The 18,426-nt window shown below is 52.4% G+C and overlaps 8 protein-coding genes across 8 annotated transcripts; 3 read left to right on the top strand and 5 right to left on the bottom strand.

The window, feature by feature from the left end:
* The first annotated feature begins 123 nt into the window (after positions 1-123).
* Positions 124-1,664, top strand: K460DRAFT_363773 (NAD(P)-binding protein). The gene is made up of 6 exons (XM_040932883.1): positions 124-529; positions 585-783; positions 837-947; positions 1,000-1,055; positions 1,103-1,211; positions 1,279-1,664. Exons 1-6 carry the CDS (start codon positions 237-239, stop codon positions 1,309-1,311), a joined length of 801 nt encoding a protein of 266 aa, XP_040790296.1. The 5' UTR covers positions 124-236; the 3' UTR covers positions 1,312-1,664.
* On the bottom strand, positions 1,642-2,273 carry K460DRAFT_374734 (uncharacterized protein; the record flags this gene model as incomplete). The annotated part of the gene is made up of 2 exons (XM_040934695.1): positions 1,642-1,878; positions 1,983-2,273. 2 exons carry the CDS (start codon positions 2,271-2,273, stop codon positions 1,642-1,644), a joined length of 528 nt encoding a protein of 175 aa, XP_040790295.1.
* A 688-nt stretch (positions 2,274-2,961) lies between these two features.
* On the bottom strand, positions 2,962-3,440 carry K460DRAFT_352819 (60S ribosomal protein L33; the record flags this gene model as incomplete). The annotated part of the gene is made up of 4 exons (XM_040931678.1): positions 2,962-3,059; positions 3,107-3,207; positions 3,258-3,363; positions 3,416-3,440. The coding sequence occupies 4 exons, from the start codon at positions 3,438-3,440 to the stop codon at positions 2,962-2,964; spliced, it is 330 nt and encodes a 109-aa protein (XP_040790294.1).
* A 1,134-nt stretch (positions 3,441-4,574) lies between these two features.
* Positions 4,575-6,530, bottom strand: K460DRAFT_333029 (glycoside hydrolase family 32 protein; the record flags this gene model as incomplete). The annotated part of the gene is made up of 3 exons (XM_040930863.1): positions 4,575-6,101; positions 6,168-6,204; positions 6,257-6,530. 3 exons carry the CDS (start codon positions 6,528-6,530, stop codon positions 4,652-4,654), a joined length of 1,761 nt encoding a protein of 586 aa, XP_040790293.1. The 3' UTR covers positions 4,575-4,651.
* A 351-nt stretch (positions 6,531-6,881) lies between these two features.
* K460DRAFT_307228 (uncharacterized protein) lies at positions 6,882-8,516 on the bottom strand. The gene is made up of 2 exons (XM_040930061.1): positions 8,441-8,516; positions 6,882-8,388 (listed from the first exon to the last, which is right to left on the bottom strand). The coding sequence occupies exons 1-2, from the start codon at positions 8,474-8,476 to the stop codon at positions 7,084-7,086; spliced, it is 1,341 nt and encodes a 446-aa protein (XP_040790292.1). The 5' UTR covers positions 8,477-8,516; the 3' UTR covers positions 6,882-7,083.
* Positions 8,517-9,488: 972 nt separating this feature from the next.
* On the top strand, positions 9,489-11,162 carry K460DRAFT_384041 (Zn-dependent exopeptidase; the record flags this gene model as incomplete). The annotated part of the gene is made up of 2 exons (XM_040935479.1): positions 9,489-9,723; positions 9,787-11,162. The coding sequence occupies 2 exons, from the start codon at positions 9,489-9,491 to the stop codon at positions 11,160-11,162; spliced, it is 1,611 nt and encodes a 536-aa protein (XP_040790291.1).
* A 375-nt stretch (positions 11,163-11,537) lies between these two features.
* Positions 11,538-14,318, bottom strand: K460DRAFT_63167 (Pkinase-domain-containing protein). The gene is made up of 2 exons (XM_040938578.1): positions 12,646-14,318; positions 11,538-12,593 (listed from the first exon to the last, which is right to left on the bottom strand). Exons 1-2 carry the CDS (start codon positions 14,002-14,004, stop codon positions 11,622-11,624), a joined length of 2,331 nt encoding a protein of 776 aa, XP_040790290.1. The 5' UTR covers positions 14,005-14,318; the 3' UTR covers positions 11,538-11,621.
* Positions 14,319-17,156: 2,838 nt separating this feature from the next.
* On the top strand, positions 17,157-18,235 carry K460DRAFT_275967 (GTP cyclohydrolase I; the record flags this gene model as incomplete). The annotated part of the gene is made up of 2 exons (XM_040928080.1): positions 17,157-17,819; positions 17,933-18,235. 2 exons carry the CDS (start codon positions 17,157-17,159, stop codon positions 18,233-18,235), a joined length of 966 nt encoding a protein of 321 aa, XP_040790289.1.
* Positions 18,236-18,426: the final 191 nt, after the last annotated feature.

Below are 18,426 nucleotides of genomic sequence, written 5' to 3'. Positions count from 1 at the left end.
CATCGGATATGCACGGCAATACTTAGGTAGTCCTCAAGCGCACAGAAGGCCCACTCCCTATCCATGACATTCGGTTCTTGATCTCCGTCTAGCTCCCACTCCCGCACTTGCATAAATAGCCCCATTCGCTTTTTAGCACCTCGTGCCTTCATCAAGCTATTACTGCAACGTCTCCCACCGCCTGGCAATGATCCATTATGAGCACCGGGCAATGCAGGCTACCGCCGCTTACGTCCATGGCTAAGAATCTCGCTGGGAAGATTGTATTGATCACAGGTGCATCTTCCGGCATCGGTCGCAGCACCGCTTTCGAATTCGCTCGCACATCCCCCTCTTCGCTAAAGCTTATCTTGACAGCGCGGCGGGTTGATCGGCTGCACGATATCGCCTACCAGATTCGAGAAGAAGTTGGAAATGACGTACGAGTATGTATTCAGCAGCTCGATGTATCGAACCCGGATGAGGTTGAAGCTCTAATAGCAGGGCTGCCAGAAGAGTTTAGGGATGTCGATATACTCGTAAACAATGCGTGGGTGTTCTATGGTTCCCTGCCTACCCTCTCAAGTCTAAATAAGTCACCTTAGGGGCTTCATGTCTGGTTTCGAACAGGCACCCGATATCCCACAAGACGTGATCCGCGATGTCTGGGCCACGAATGTCACCGGGACGATCAACATGACGCAAGCTGTTCTCAAGGTCTTCAAAAAGCGGCCAAATGGCGGTCGAGGCGATGTGATTATGTTAGGGAGTATCGCTGGGAGGGAGGCGTATGCTGGTGGGTCGGTGAGTGACTGGACAATTCCCGTTACGACTAAGTATGTGTTGATTGAGTGTAGATATACTGCTCAAGTAAAGCGGCGGTTCGCGCATTCACGGATGCTCTCAGAAAGGAGTTGATCAATACGCGGATCCGGATCATGTCTGTGGACCCAGGACAAGTGCTGACAGTATGCCTTCGTCTATTTCATATCGAGTCTCTTACTGATGTTGTCCATGTAGGAGTTCAACAACATTCGCTACCGTTTCGACCAAGAGCAAGCAAATAAAGTCTACGCGTAAGTCTTCAAAGATTGAATTATTACACTTAATTGATAAGTGATAGTGGCTGCGATCCTTTGTCTCCAGATGATGTCGCCGAAGTGATTGTATTTGCGGCCGGAAGGAGGGACAACGTAGTTGTAGCAGACACACTGATGTTTCCAAGTCATCAGGTACCGATCCTGCAATGCGGTTGTCGTTGACGGACATCTCAGAACAACGTCTGCTAATTTCGTTTAGGCCTCTGCCACCCATATTTATCGAACCTTATGAAGTCCATCAGGCCTCGTTAGGGTTAAGCTGAAACTGCTCTGGACGGGTGCAACTCATTCAGCCATGCTAGGGTGTATATCAGTAACAAGGTATGCCTGAGTGCGACCTAGCAGCCCCACTGAGCCGTGTATGGTGTACGACTGCGCCTTGCTTAGCGGCACTGTTCTGATTCTGTTCAGCCTCGGAAGTAACAAGACTATACGTTTGAATTTACAGATAATCGCCTTCATTGAAATTCAAGTTATAGAATAGGAAATGCAGTTAGGGAAAGCGATCACAGTCGTTAGCAGGAATGAGCTCGTAATTAAGAGGTATCGAGGCTTTCATAAATCATCCAATCTTCTGCTTTCTCCTGACCCATATCAATTCCTCACTTCCTGCTTCTCCGGGTTTCCGCTGGACTTCCCAAACATGCAACCTGTAGCTGCCACGATCCGCCCTTCCAGTATGAAGGTCGAAAGACCACGAATGTTTTGGGCATGAAATTCCAGAGCTTAGCACTACGCCGAAATCCTCGATGTCAAAAGGTGTGCCATTAGACAGAGGATAGGATGAGTGTGGGCACTCCTGCTTGGCCGTTAGAACTGGTAGTAATGAAAAAGGTACTCACAGTACTGGGTACGTGCAAAGTGAACGGGATATCGTAACCGGGACTTGAACAACACACTTACATGATCAACCGCAATGAACTTCTCTTTGTACTGGAATACCATCACTTGGTTCTTGCCAGTACCGAGTTCGGGATCTTTCCAATCATCAATTGCTATTTCAATAGCCTCTGAACTATCTTCACGCGGTACGTGGAATACCCGGCATCCTGGAATGTATTTTCCGTTGCATGCGCGTTGTTCGCCCACACGGGAATCGTCATCAACGTTGGGATATGAAGAAGCTGGGCCGGCACAAAACCAGGCGTCGCCTGCGCGACTCGTACGAGAAAAAGGATTGATGAGGATTGACATTGGCGGGGCCGAAAAGGAAATCAGACGAACAGACTCAAGAGCTCGAAGCGACACATGTGCGGCGGCCGCGACGCGCTGCGTGCATGGCTGGGGAGATTGAAACATAAGATAGTAAGTCTACGTTAGAAAATCAAAACAGCGAGGAGATGTAACCTCTCCAGGGTTGTGTGTCCGTTTATACCTAAAGCAGGCACTACCCGGCACCAAATGACGTTACTTTTCTCCATTAGCGTCCTCGTGTTAACCTCTCTTCTGTTGGATCTCGTAGATGCCGTGAGATGATTTAAAGGGTTTCACAGCACACTTGACCTCGCCAGACCTTTCGTTGAATCCGCGCGGCCTGCATGATAGCAGCGCATCTACAGCGACCAAGGTCGATTGCTGCCGTCTGCCTATAATGTGAGCCTCTTATCAATAAAATAGAGGTTGTGTGCAATATGAATTGAGCATTTGATATTGGAGTTTCGTGCTACGTTGTGACTGCTCTGAAATATCACTACGCAGATGCGTCATTTCCGCACCTAAACACTAACGTGCTGGACCTGTTCATGAAATCGTCACCCCGCGCCTAGACACTAACGACTCGGACCTGTTCATGAAAATGCCGCCCATTCCTCCAATGCAATATGCCTTCGTAATATATTTGAGCTGGGTATCCCACGATGACAGTGTGCCACATCCATAACGCTTACGTCGAGCTAGGATACAGCATCACACGGACCGATGCGCCAAAGGATTTCGGGGGAAGATTGTGTTTGAAGGAAGCTCGTACGGCGCCGGAATTTCCTGATTCATGTCAGATATGACGCAGAGACCTTAGGCGCCTAGCTCACCATGTGTCCGCCGGATCTTGCCCCAGATTACGCGGCACTTGGATCCGCGCACTGAAGAGGTTGCGCGATACACGAACGCGACCTTCTTGCCCAAGTAGTAACTAGCACTGGTCAGTTTCTATGCATCACATCATTCAGTGAATGTGCATACCGTGCTGCCTCGGTGCTGCTGACACCCTCCAGCGCAAGGAGGCTGACATTGGGGTTCGTATTGCGTTTGCCGCGTTGGTACCCCAGGTGGCGGCCTTTCACGTATACTGCAGAGGTTAGGTCGCTATCGCAAATAAATTTGATTCGAGAAGATCTTACGACGGTGGCTCTTTTCAGAATCCATGGTGCTGGACTTGGACGTGTAGGGTGATTGGGGTAGTTTCTTGGGAGTTTTCGCGATATTTGTGCGGGACTCGGCAGCATAATGTTCCGCTCGCTTGATCGTCGCTGCCACCCGGGGCCAACCCTAGGTTGGTTAGCGCGTAAGCCAAGTCCGTTATTGAGCACGGGCACCTGGCCAGTTCCAACTTAACTCCACACCGCAGTAGCCCTTGCGAAGTCCCACAAGCATCCTTCAATTAGCCACCTCAAGTTTCGCGAAACCTAAGGCTCTTAAAGGCGCCAGTTCAGCATGGCAACTTTAAGCGTGATTGTATTGCCAAACTTGAGCAGAGGCCCCAACGGCTTTACCATTTCTTTCTTTGAAAGTAAAGTCAACGCTAGAGCGGATCATACAACGCAGTAGGAGAAATCAGTATAAAATCACAGTTCAGGTGCTATACCTAGCACCTTAACACAGTATCAAGGCAGTAAAGTTTATACAATGCCAGGTTAGCTGAACAGATCATTGAGAGAGGTCTTGATACCATAGCTGGTAGTTCGGTCTTCTCGCATAGAGTAACACCCGACCGAATGCACTCTCGCGCCTCAGTGCCTGCGCCGCGAAAGACGAGGCCTCGTTAGCCTGGTAAGTTATATTATTGCGCCTAGGAACCTAAGAAGTCAACAAGCTTTTCTGAATAGAACCGGTTATCCATTCAACCCAGCTTCACTCATCTCCACCCAACTACAACAAGTGTGCCTCTCCGTCTTCGTACTTGCCCCACATAATGCCCACGGCAATTCTTACAGCGACCGACGCGATCGAAACTCTGGAAGATGGGCATCCACTGACACTACGCGGTGAGGACCACATCGAAGCTATCTGCAAAGCTATCTGCGAAGTTGCGGATTCTGATTCAGATGTCGAATATGATGTCGACACCAAGTTTGCTAGAGATGAGGCTGAACCTCCATTCGCCCCGATTCCACAACCGCCCTTAACTCCTTTCTTATGTGGCGTACCCAGATGTGTGGCTACCTTTCGCGGCAACACATTCTCGTGTAGAAACGACCTACAGCAGCGCCAAGAGGAAGTACATGGGAATGGAAGACGCTCTGAGATTCGTTCGACCGTCCATAGTAATATCTTTCATTTAACGAGCACGTATCAACTAAAGAATATCCGCGAGTGCCTCACCTTAATCATGTCTTCTTCATGTACTGGCTCAATCCTCAAAAGAGTCTTACCGCCCCCAAGGTGGGCGCGTTCGTCGTCCCATTTCCTCCCGTGACATTTCCCACGACAGTTCCATTAACATCCGCTTGATCAAGCCATGCGGCCTTTAGTGCCCAAACGCCCACACTCGCCGTTGCTGTTGCGTTGAGACCCGATACTTTCAACATCATTATATTCAAGGGCTGCGTGGGGAAGAATACACTCGTCGCACTTTTCTCCCCACCGTTCAAGAAGAGCTCAATAACGCTTCTATCGACAATGCCGGAGACCTTCCACGCACCAACAGCCTCATTATATAGACCCGTAGCCGAGAATTTGTCCGTGAAGTATGGGTTGGAAAAGCCATCTGTATGCCCGCGGTCCAACCACACGTCTCCAGATGAGAGGAAGGTTCCACCAGATATTGACTCGCCAGAAACCGAGGATGAGAATGTGAAGTTAAGCGTACCATCAAGCGACTCTGGCCCCGTGAGGCCTGTGATGTTGGCTTCAAAGTACAGTGCCCCTGATTGTACGTTGGAGTAGTCCAAAAATACAGTTCCGTTTCCGAGAGAGTGATTCATTGCAAGCTCAGACTCTACGATGCTCATGATGTCCCGTGGGTAGGAAATCAAGCTCATGCCGAATCGGGGAAGGTCTTTGAGATAGTGACCGCGAGGTACGGTCATGACGCTTCGGAAACCATCGCCCAATACGTCACCCGCGGTGGGTACGACATTGGTGTACTGCCAGTTGCTTGCCCAGTTGATAGTGATCTGGTCTTCACTGCCGGGAATACCGTAAAAGAATTGGCCGGCGTAGTGGTCCTTTGCAAAGTCCGTCAGTCTGGTCGTAGAGTCTAGTGTCTCAAAGTACGTTCCATTAAACTGGCCAACAAAGTACTCCGTTATCGATCCACCCAGCGGCGCGCCAGGATTTACGGAAATGAGCAAGACATAGAGTGACTCATTGATTTGTCCAGAGCCACCCTCAACCGGCATCTCGGCCAGGTTAGGACACTCGTACTGTAGGCCCGTCAAGCCGTGGTGTGTGAAGTTGCTCTCAGGTGTCCAGTCGATGAGGTTGGGGGAAGAGAAGATGCCGACTTGGAAATCAATAGGGTAGGCAACGACCATGATCCAGCTTTTGGTGGGCGCATAATAAATTACCTTGGGATCCCGAAATTGAGTAGGGTTTGTACCGCCGGGTGAGATGACGGGGTTTTTCTCGTACTTGATGAATGAGAAGCCGTTGTCGTACGAATATGCAATATGCTGTGTTTGGTTCTCTGGAACGTTGATCGTGTAGATTGCAACTACTCCGTCTGTTTGGTTGGGAAAGAAGCCTGAAGTATTGTTGACGTCTACCACGGCGGATCCGGAAAAGACCCCCTCGGTGGGACCACCGGGGAAGATAGCAATGGGTTGATTGGTCCAAGTGTACAAGTCATCACTAGTAGCATGTCCCCTAAAGGTAAAGATACAAGGTCAATATTTATCCCATATGAATTTCGTAACCGAGAGCATTACTTACCAGTGTTGGTTACCAGCTACGTTTGCCGTGGGATTATCTGTAACTAATGTCAGCCTGAGTATCATCAGTGATTGATTGGAGTTACGGACACTGATAATAGAGATGATATGTTCCGTTGCCATCCACAAACATGCCATTGGGATCGTTCATGAATCCTCGAGGTGGACTAAAGTGCACCTGTGGACGAAGCGGATCATCATAGTTGCCCGGCAATGGTGTGCCTGTTGGCACATTGGACTGTGAGTAAGTTGTTGATATAGCAGTATTTGTTGCTATTGGAGTGGCTTGTAAAGCTGGATCTTGAGCGTTTCCAAATACGAGCAAGAAGCTGAGAGCCGTCACTAGGGATAGATAGGAAGGCATTGTGGAGACTTTTCAAATAGACTTCCTTTAGGGTGGTTGAGGGGGGTGCCCAGCTGTCCTTATACTTCAGCGGTACCGACGCGGCCTCGGGAAGGACCCTAAAAGATACCCACATTTGCAAATCCTGCATCACCTAGTGACAGCATGCGCATACGAACCCAGGATCCGCTCAGCGTGGCTCATATGGTCGGATTTCTAGCCATGCGGCTGTTGTGGATGTGCGATACACTAGTTTGATCTAGGATCGGGGAATGGTACGAGTTCATCAGGGTTGTCGAGGACAAGTAGTGTATCTTCCCCGCAAAGTGGCTGAAATTAGTTCGCAAGTAGATGATGAAATGGGCGTGAGGTGCAGGTAGATGATCTGTTGAACTGGGGTACATATGCGGAGACGTACGATGATGTCGCGACTTAGTGTTAGCGAATCACATCTTCCCGGGAATTATCCCATGCACTAAGTCTGCACAACCCACCTAGGCATTGCCATTGCGACTCACGAACTAGCATATAGGACGTGGGCATAGGGAAGACTGTTTTAAACCAGGAAAAGCAGTCACAACGCGAGGCCAAAGTCCCAAACCTGCACCTTCCTCGTCCCGAAAGCCCCCCCTTGGCGCACAAACAGACTCAACACACCAAACTTATCCAGCCTCTGCTCGTCCACCAATGGCTCACCCGCCATATTGGTAATCTCTGCAAGCTTTTTCCAATCAGTGTATCCTCCGCCAGCAGTCGCAGCCCATATTTGGACCGTCTGCTTGGGTTGATCGGGCAAAATAGCAACAACATTGTCTCCAGTCGCCGCAATTTTTCCACGGTACGCAAGGTATGGTGGCGTGGAGAGTCCAGGGGCATTGATGGCGGTTTTGGTGAACTTGCCATCAGCAGTGCGGAGGTAGTGGTAGAAGCGAGGTGTACCGGATGATTTATCCCGCATAAGAGCATGGAAGCGTCCCTTTTGGTCGGCACATTGTGCCTCCTGGTTGATTATTTCACTCTTCTGCGGGATAGTAAACACTTTGATTCCGGGTGTTGACGGGGTTATCGGCTTGGTGACGCTTTGGCCGTTAGTCTGTTTCCATGTTCGTCCTGCATCGTCGGAGAGCGCGAAGTAGAAATCATGATTCGTGCTCGCGTCCGGCGTCTCTCGAACCGTCCAGGAGACAAATAACTTCCCATCTTGGTTGGTGAAACCATTGATATAGGCATTGTTGTCCTGGCCCTGGAGATATTTACCAACATTGCTCCATTGTCCGCTCGTGGAAGAGTAGCGATGGATCCAGGAATCCCCCGCGCCGGATTGTCCAATGCGAAACTCCATGAGCAAGTCGCCGTTGTCGATGCTCTCGAACCGAGGATATGTTAGCGGTGTCCACGGCCCTGTACTTCCCGGTAGACTGTGCTGAACGGACCCAAATGCACTTGCAGTCCATTCGGAAGGTATGGTCTTTGCAATGCCTCCGTTGCTCACGCGGTAATTTAGCGGTACATCGTGGTGGTCGAAGCTTAAATGGATCCTACCATCCCCACTAATGCCCATACTTATGGTGTTGTGCTCATCCAGCGTCGTTTGTACGTAGTCAGTGAATGCAAGATACTGCCACTCGCCTAGCGAAGGCGCGACGCGACGTCGACCAAGGTTGACGTAGTGTTTGCCATATCCCGTGGCCGTCTTATAGAAGGCGACATACTGGTAGTCGCCAAAGGTGGTCAAGGCATGTTGCTGGAAGGCGAGGCCGTTGAGACGAACCGATCCTTCGATATCATTGGTAATGTTCCAGGAGTTGGTTGAAGTGACGGAAATGGCGGCGGTGAGTGAGGATATCAGCGTCAAGCAGACGGCGAACCGTGACAGAAGCTGCATAATTAATGAAAAGTGCTAGGTAGGGACTCTATCCGGGTTACACTACCAGTGTATATATATCCCGCAACACAGCCCATGTCATATATATGGTGTACCGGACTAGACATGCTAACGGTAATTTCCCATGTTGATCGATATGAAGTTCGCGTAGCAAGCGCATGCACTTCCTAACCTAGGAATTGTCGCTCTATTTGTTCATACTATGCATATATTACATGGTCGTCGATCCCTGTACCGGACCTGCGTCGGGATTTCGGGAGATCAATAGTGCGGTGCGGAGAAGCTGGGAACTACCCCAGAGTGACATCCGTATGTACGAAGTTGGTCCGCTGAGATGAGGGAGCGCATATGCAGAGTTTGTCCTGAAGCTTTTCTAGTGTAGCGTCTCTTCATATATAGACGGAAGAAGAGTGTCTTGGGGAAGGTTGTCAACTGATGCTAAAGATATGCAACGATTTTTGCAGAGATGTTAGCTACTATTAGATAATAAGGTAATGTTCAAGATGTTAAGAGACTTACTCAGTCAGTTCTAGCTACATACCGTGGTCTGAAGCCTCAAGTTTCATTCTAGGATCAAAAAGACGCGGTGCGGCATTCGCGACACCATTTCTCCGAGATCGTCAAAGGCCGCCAGACTAGCACGCCCCTCACTTAGTAGAGTCATTTGTTTGAAGTGAAACCACTCGGAGCGAAGGATTGATAGAATTGGCCCCGTGAGATGATGGAATGTAGAACTAGGTATATCGTGAAGGAGGTTGGCCATGCGCTTACATAACGCCTTCCCTTACCCTATCGTCGCCTCCCCACGGCTATCCTCCGCGAAACGCAGCTCTTCGGCATCGGCTCGCCGCTAACTTCTTCATGATTCACGATAAACCGCTATCGGATGCTCTTATCCTTTACCACCATGGGCAGAAGAGGAAGGAGCGGCTGTTGCCAAGGGAGGGGCCCTTGGCGAAGAGGTCTTGACTGACGTACCGCCGATGCGAAGCTATCGTGCAGGAATGGGGGAAAGGCCGAAAGGATAAGAAGGCGGCGCGTGCAGGCCATGGGGCTACACGCGCTGCGCGAACGACTTGTGTTTTTGAGCGAGAATGGGTATACTCCTAACATCTACACTCCTTCCGCTGTTTGCTGCCTCGGCATTGGCACAGGGACAGCAGTATGGAGAGAACCAGGTTAAAGTGAACTTGGACTCGCAGCTGGTGGAACATACGGCTTTTCCAGAGCCAAATGTGACTTTGTACAGTCCTGCCTTTTTGCCAAATGCTTCGTTCGAAGCTGGGTGGACGAAAGGGACCGAGGGCGCCACCACACAGGATAAACTAGGTACGAAGCTAGGAGAACACGAACAATACATTCCCATGAACGGACTAATCTAACTACGCTTAGACTCTTTCCTACGCCTCCTCGCAGCCAAGAATCCATCATGGATGTCTTACAATGTTACGAACTTTCTTAGCGAGGAGGGAAAGCAATTTCCCTATGTCCACCTCTCCAACTCCCCAAGCGCGTCAGCGGGTTTTAGCAAGTCCAACAAATTAAGAGTATGGATCCAGGGAAGCGTTCACGGAAACGAGCCTGCAGGCGACGAAGCAACACTTGCACTACTGGGAGCAATGGATGCTGATCCTCAATGGGCAGCCGGCTTCCTGGAGAAACTGGACATCATCGTGCTCCCGCGGTACAACCCAGATGGAAACGCCTACTTCCAACGCACGCTGGCTACCAATTTCGACCCAAACCGCGACCACACCAAGCTCGCGCGCCAGCAAACCCGTGACATAAAACAATGGTTCAACATCTTCGCGCCCCACATTGCCATTGACATGCATGAGTACGGCGCCAGTTCGCGGTTCGCAGGAAACTACTCCAATGCAGCAGACGCCATGTACAGCGCCGCAAAGAACTTGAACATCCATCCTACGATCCGCAGTCTCTCCGAGACAGTCTTTGCGCCCGCTATTAACGCCTCGCTTATTTCAAAGGGCCTGCGCGGGGAGCAATACATGACTGCATCGCGTGCTAATCCGCCCAAATTCGACGAAGCCGGTACCGATGCGAAGATCGGTCGCAACGCCATGGGTCTAACACAAGCTGTGACATTCCTCTTCGAAACGCGAGGCATAGGAATTGCGAATCAATCCTTCAAGCGCCGCACACTAGCGGGACTACAAATGATTCTCGGCGTCATAGAAACAGCGCGTGATGGCGCTTCTGAAATACACGCAAAGATCGAAGGTGCGATTGAAGAAGGAGTGAAGAGCAAAGACGCCATCGTAGTCACAGACTATACCACGTATACAAACCGCACTTGGACAATGGTCGATCGCCGCTCCGGCAAAGTAGTCCAGGTCCCCGTTGAGTTCGCCAGCACTACGCCTGCAACTGCGAATCTCACGCGCGCCAGACCCGAAGGCTACGTGATTCCTCGCGCGTGGTCCGATCTCGCTGAGCGTCTCCGCGTCTCGGGGCTCGACGTTGAAACTTTGCCCGGTGTTTTCACTGGTGAGGTGGAGGTGTACAATATCACCTCCTCCAGCCTAGCACGTGTATACTACGAGGGCGCCGTCCTGAACGAGGTGACTACGGAGACGCTGAAAAGGGAAGTAACGTTGCCCGCGGGCAGCTTTTTCGTCAGTAGTGCGCAGAAGAATGCGGGGTTGGCGTTTGTGACCTTGGAGCCGGAGAATATTGATTCGTATGTTAGCTTTGGCATTGTGCCCATGGAAGTTGGCGACCTCTACCCGGTGTTTAGAAAGATCTAGGTATTGCATCAGACATGAGATAAATATATTTGAGCCAAAGAGCCCTTGCTTATAGACGCTATCACTTTACCTTAATCTGACCTCTGCGTCTACCGTGTACTCACCCAGTCCGCCCCGCCCCCTTTCTGATTCTCCGCGTGCCTCGGTAACTACTCCTCGAGATCGTCACAAAGATTGGAAACGCACGAACGAAAACAGTATACTTGGTACATCTGGGTTCCTGAAGGGTTTCCAGGACTTGCATAGGGGATGGTGGAGTAGTGGCGTGCAAGTAGCTAAATAGCAGAGACATGGCGATAGTTGGTGAGTGAGTAGTGGATCAGTGGATAGTGGGTGGTCCATTATGTTCAAGGTGCAGCAATTATCTATAGCTCCTTCTCCTTGACTTGAGGCGTTGTGGCCTACGGGGAGTATCTACTCATACAAACAACGTGCGCCCGCTAACAGTCTATCGGCAGACTATACCGTCACGTCACCACTCTTCGCACGCTTTGTCTCTCGCTCCTCTCCTAGTGACGCGTCGGCCCTGCGTTTGCCCTCATCTTTCTTCGCTGTTTCCTCTCTTGCCGCCCGCCGCGTTTCTTTGTCGTGCTTCTCCTTCTCCTTCCTGAGCGCCTTGCTTTCAAACTCGTGCCAATCACCCTCCAACTCCTTCAGTGCTTCCGCACGCCGGGGAACGGGTGCCTCGCTTGTGAAGAAGGGGTGCTCGAGCACATCCGCGGCGGTGGGCCGCGCAGTAGGGTCGTATAGGAACATGGCTTGCAGCAGCTCGAATCCCATTGGGCTGACCCTATCTTTGTACTTCTCTTCAAAGGTTGAAGGCTTCCGTTCGGTAGGGCGAAGCAGTTCAAACCACTGCATGTCGACGATGCCAGGCCAGTCTTGCACTGTTGGAGTGCCGAGAACATTGTAGATCTTGTCAAGCTGATTGATCTCGCCTCCATCGCCCGGGAAGATGGCGTGTCGAGTGAAGATCTCCACAAGTACACATGCTGCTGACCAGATGTCGACTGCGGGTCCGTACTGCGTTTCCCCCAGTAGAAGTTCGGGTGAGCGATACCAGATGGTTATAACGCGGTTGGTATAGTCGAGCTTGCTGCTCTTCGCATAGAACCGTGCGAGTCCGAAATCCGCAAGTTTCAATTGGCCTGTATTAGATACTAAGATATTTGCCGCTTTAATGTCGCGATGTAATACGCCACGGCGGTGAAGGTAGTCCAAGCCCTCGAAGAGCTGTTTCGCAAGATCCTTCTTGTGGGATGGTTCGAGGTTAAAGGTCGGGTGATTTAGCAGACCAGTAAGGTCGTGAGAAAGGTACTCAAAGACCATGAAGCAGTCATTCTTCTCGACCATGACTTCTCGTAGCTTGACAACGTTGTCATGGTTGAGAGACTGAAGAAGTTTGATTTCTCGGATAGCAGTAATGGGAAACTATAATTGATTAGTATGTAAACCCAATTCATGATATTTGGGCATTACTCACACCATCGCGCTCGCCCTCCATACGAATTTTCTTCAGAGCCACCATGTCCTTTGTATAGACATGTATACCCTTGAAGACTTTGCCGAATGTACCTGCGCCTACCACAGATTCGTTACCCGGTTTCCGGTAGTATACAGAGTCTGAGGCCGCATGCTCAGGGGTGAGTGTTGGTCGAGGCTTCATTCGCTTCTTCTTAATGATTTTCGTCTTTGGTACTTCGGGTGGAGGTGTTCGCCGTTCTGGTCGAGCACCAAGACGAGTGTCAGGCCGCGGCTCCGGTCGCCGAGGCGGGTAAGGGTCTCTGCGATCTCTATCTCGAATATCTCGAGCGTCTCGTGGGTCACGCAGGTCCCGCGGATCTCGGTCCCTTCCATCACGTATATCTCGAGCATCGCGCAGATCGCGTACATCTCGGTCCCGTGGGTCCCTATAATCCCGTTCTCTGTCACGATAATATGTATCTCGCGGGTCGCGTATATCTCGCGGGTCTCTATCGCGAGGATCTCTGTAAGCGGGCTTTCGATCATAGTAATCATCGAATCGGCGGTCCCTGTCACGGTAATCTCGGTCACGATCGTGGTTCCGGTCTCGATCATAGTCCCTATCCCGAGGATCGCGGTCCCGGTCACCTCTTGATTCCGAAGGATAGCGTGATGCGGATTCGCGAGCTAACGCCTCTTTCGTTTTAGGGGCCAGCAGAGACTCCTTAGTTGATACTTCTGGCTTCTCGGGTTCTTCCAGTCCAAGCTTAGCCTTACTAGCCGGAGGCACTGGATTCTTTGTCTTGAGGGAGAAACTGAAGCCTGACTTTGGCTGTGCCAGAGAAGCAGCGGAAGATTTGTTCGGTGGTGCTATCTTCTCTTCTTTGGGGCCTTCATCTTCTACGCGCAGGTCTTTCGAAGGACGAAATGGATTGTCGTCAGCATCGACGGCTGCAGCCTCGGTGGACGCTGCCGGGGCAGGCTGTGGGCGTGGTGCCTCGGTGGCCGGTCGGCCGCCTCGCGTCCCAGAGGCTGGCGTCCACGACAGATTTGAGAACTGTGTGGGCGCTCCACCGCGACCTCGGCCGCCCTGCGCTCCAAATGGGGCATTTGCGCCAGGGCCCGACAACCGCCTATCAGGACCATTGAAGTGATTCCCACGGAAGCCACCGTGACCTCCTCGATAGGGGGTATTCTGGAAACCATGTTGAGCGGGATATGACTGATGTTGATAGTATCCAGGTGATTGTTGGTTTTGATTATATGGCGATTGGTTTGGCGAGTAGCCTTGCATGGGAGAGCTGCTAAGCGTTAGCACACGATAAAAAGTTATGGAGTTGGAGCTTACCCTTGGTTGGAGTATTGCTGCCCACTCCATCCTCCCCGACCGCCATGGTAAGGTGACTGGCCCTGAGGAGGGTATTGGTTATGTGCAGGGTATGGTGGAGAATGTTGAAAGCCAGGCCCACCGCGGCCTTGGTAGTGGTTCGCTCCCCTCATCTTATCTTCCTTGTTCTTCTCTTTTGACGTATCTGAGTTGTAACCTGAGGCAGGTGCAGGCGAACCTCTGCGCGAGGTGGGGTTGTTTGCGCGAATTAGTTTGTCCGGTTTGGTTGTTTTGTCCGGGCGTTGTCGAGGTTTTGAGGTAGGGGACGGCGACCGAGAAGAGCGGCGGCGACGGGGTGCACGAGGAGAACGACTCCCACGAGGTGATGCTCTAGTCCGGTCGAGGCTGTGTGGGGAGCTTCTGCGGACGGGTGCAGGAGATCGCCTGCGCAGTGGAGAGCGAGACCTGGCGTGTCTGGAGATTCGGCTGCGACTTTGGTCCCTGTCGCGTGTCGAGCTGTGCTTGTGTTCCCTAGACTCTTCAAAAGGCGTCTTATTCCGCCTGTCGCTTCTCCTAGGTGACGACTTCCTAGGCGTCGGTTCACGCCTCGACCTCCTAGCGGGTGAAGCAGACGTTCTCCGCGTCCGAGGTGCAGTTGCTCTGTAGTGTGAATCAACAGATGGCGAACGGCGGCGGGCTGAGGAAGGCGGTATATACGTGTCTGTGTCTGGCGTGGGTCGGCGCGGTGGTCGGTCGCGGTCAGAGCGCTGGGTTCGTGGCGAGTATCGCCTCTCTACGGGTCGGTGCGTCGAATCTGCACGCCGTGTCCGCGATCTCGAACGTGCTGTGCTACGACTCGTATGGCGCTTTGCTCGCTTGTGGGAGGCCCTGGGGGATGGAGAGCGACTGTGATGGCGTTTCGAGGATGGCGTCGTGTCGCGATGGTGGTGGTGGTGGTGATGGTGTCGCCCTGAGTGTGCAGCCCTGTCTGAACTGGGTTCCCTTCTCGAGCCTCGATAGCGCTCCTCTCTAGAAGCTCCGCGACTACGACGACGCGTACGCTCTCTACTCAAACTCCTCTCGTGTGAGCGTCCTCTCGCGTGCTTTGTCGATGAGCGAGTGTCGGTGTCGTGGGTGCGACGTCTGGAAGAGTCCCTCGCAGCGCGTGGCGCCGGTGACGATGTTCTGGGTTCGGTGATGGGTTCCCGTGAACGTTCCCTGGGTCTCTCTCTGTCCCTAATAGACGAGTCCTCTGGTCTCCACTGGTCTATATCCTGGGCCCGTCGCAGGGCAGCCATAGAGGCAGGAATGTCATTAGAGATGGGAAGGTTGCAGCATCAAGGTTCGGGTGGTCAGAATGCCACGGCCTAACCGAGCGTCAAGACGTCGACCCAACTTCGCAATCTCGGCCCTAGCTGGAAAGGTGAGTAGCAGAATGGTAAAACAATAAGAGGGATCTGCTGCGACCGGTTCGAAGACACTTCAGCGGGTGCGCTGCCGTCGGTGCTCGTCTTCAGCGATGCTGTCGTGCCGCTGCAGGCCTTCTCGCCCGCCGCCTTTTGCCTGCCGCTATCGATTACGCCAAGACCCGTGACAAGGAGGACCTCCCATGAAGCCCGCACATGATTCAACCCCCGGATTCTTTCAGCACTCCAGCTCGGCTCCAGAGAACGCCCTCTTCAGCGCTTGTCTGTCTTGTGTGTGCTCGCTTCTCCTCTCCTTGCTTGCAGTGCTTCTGATGCGCCCAAAAGGCTTCACGATAACTATCTAATACAAATCACGCCTACAGCCAGCCTTCCAGCTATCCACATGTACCCCAAAGCAGCCTCTCGAGGATTACGCTTTCAAGCAATATATGAAAGGTAACGTGAAGCCAAGTGACATGGTGCAAGCATGGCAGTGTTGAACATGGACATGGGGCCGCAGGTTGTAGACTCACGAGGCTGGAGTCTCGAATGATGTCTCTGTCGTCCGAGTTCGTACTCTCAAGGAATTGGAGCCAGGTAGATGGCGTCGGACTTGTGAAGCGGGGCATTCGACTGTAAGGGCACGAGAACACAGGTGTAATGTGTTCCTGAAGAATGAAGAAAAGGTGAGCATGCCCGTGTAGGAGCATCAAGACGTCGAACGCTCGAGACGCCGAAGAGTAGACAAGGAGTCATCATGTAGAGGTAGAAGTGTTCAAAACGCGCCCACTTTCCTTGCCCGACTCCAAAGGTGGGTAGTCGGCGGACGCTCACCTAAACAAGTCGCAGGTCATGGCCATGTTGATGTCGTTTAGGGTTTCCTGCTCCCTGCTCCCTGCTTTCCTTGGAGCATACCCACACCGGTTACGCGAGAGCGGTATGCCACGCAGACAATGGCAGAACCAAGGCCTAGGTAAAGTGCCTGGAGGCGGGTGAAGCAGCAGCATATTGGCGCACTGCCTTGCTGATGCAATCGATGTTGACAAGAATGCACAGCGACTGTTAGTATACCTTTTGCAGGCCTGCGAGATACAGAACGTGGGCGCCAATATGTGGGTGCGTCCCTATCGCACAGCGACCACCATCATGTCACTACCTCGCGCCATGCGCCCGATCCATCTCCCGTAATAAACACATGCATCCTCTGTCGAAACGCATAGAGGTGCGACTCGATCGAGGCGATACTGTGACGACTGGCCCGCGTTGCTGGTGGTATTAGAGTTGGTGGTGTTGGAGCTGGCGGGGACGGGTGAGAGCCGTCAGACCCCTTCCAGACCGTCTATCCCCGCGTCGCCATGGTCGCTGCACTATAGTGAATATTGCGTAGGACGGGTTCTTTTGTATCTTCCAGCGCGTACATACCTCAGCCAGACGTGCATGATGGGTGGGCGGGTCGCGTTGCGAGAGAGGTGGTGTTGTGTCCTCGGAACTCGTGCTGGGTCGACCGGCATACCGCCACTCAGCCAGAAGTCCCGTGACCTGGCGTCATGGGCCTTGGCAGACCCAGTTTGGGGCGCTAAACTCTTTTCCGCATGCGCAAGTGAAGGTAATTCGATTGCAGTCAAGCAAATCCCCGACAAATAACCCACGGTCAGCATGCGCCGGATCGATCAAACTTTACAGGCACTCGTGCCCTCTCCCAATCCACAGCCACTATAGATACCGAGACCACCATCCCAGCCGCGTACTAAAGAAACTTTTGCCCGCACCACCACTTCCGACAAATTCCCCGCAACCATGGATGCCGACACGCCCAAACCCAAGTCGGCACTTCCCACACACATGGTGAACGGCGGATCGCCTCTCCGAGTATCGCAAGAGGTGCGCGACCAGAGGGAGCGCGAGTCGCTTTACAACGCCATAGAGACATCGAATCGCGGCCGCCAGATGGTCAACTTTGACGGGCCGGAGGGCTACCTCCCCGCAAACATGGACGATGCGGGCGCGCACGGCCGACACGAGATTATAAACGGCGAGACGGATGCCGAGGGCTCCAACGAGGACGCCGTTGCGAAGACACCGTTGGCGACGAGTCGCGCCCACAGCCCGTACACCCAGCACCCCACCATCGACTTTGACGGGCTTAGTTGGCCTAGCAAAGGCACGCGCGGGCGCAAAGAGGCCACTGAAGAGGAAAAGGCCCAAAACCTCACCAAGCTGGCCGGCGCTGTCAGAACCATGCTCGAATGTCTCGGCGAAGACCCTGACCGGGAGGGCCTACTGGACACACCAGAGCGCTATGCAAAGGCCTTGCTGTTCTTCACCAAAGGCTACGAAGAGAACCTGCGCGACATCGTCAATGGCGCCGTCTTCCACGAGGATCACGACGAACTAGTCATTGTCAAAGACATTGAGATCTTTTCGCTCTGCGAGCACCATCTGGTCCCCTTCACCGGCAAAGTAAGCCTTTCCCGCTTTCCTCAATGTCCAATCTTCCTATTTCTTGCTCGACTCGACACTTCTCCACTCCCATGCCATGCGTTCATGCAATCCCTTCTAACGTGAACCTGTAGATGCACATTGGCTACATTCCAAACCGCCGCGTTATCGGCCTCTCCAAGCTAGCTCGGATTGCCGAAATGTTTGCCCGCCGCCTGCAAGTGCAAGAGCGTCTGACCAAGCAAGTTGCTCTCGCCCTCTCTGAAATGCTCCAACCACAAGGTGTCGCTGTCGTAGTCGAATCGAGTCATCTCTGCATGGTGATGCGCGGCGTTCAAAAAACTGGAGCTACAACCACCACAAGCTGCATGCTCGGCCGTATGCGCTCCACTGCTAGGACGAGGGAGGAGTTCCTAAACCTCATCAACAGACGGTAGGTCTGGCGTCAGGCATCGGGCACATGGAGGCGGTTTGTAGGCGCATTGACTCACTGTGCGGAAGAGTTCAACCACTCTCTGCATGCACTTTGTACATCATCCACGAGTTATGTCTCATCGAAAAGGCGTTTGGGTTGAGGAGTTCATCACTCTACAACGGCGGTTCTCATTGCAGCATTTAGACGCATTGG

This window comes from Cucurbitaria berberidis (genome assembly GCF_010015615.1).
Source record: "Cucurbitaria berberidis CBS 394.84 unplaced genomic scaffold K460scaffold_2, whole genome shotgun sequence".
NCBI lineage: Eukaryota > Fungi > Ascomycota > Dothideomycetes > Pleosporales > Cucurbitariaceae > Cucurbitaria > Cucurbitaria berberidis.
This window is presented reverse-complemented; position numbering and strand designations above follow the sequence as displayed.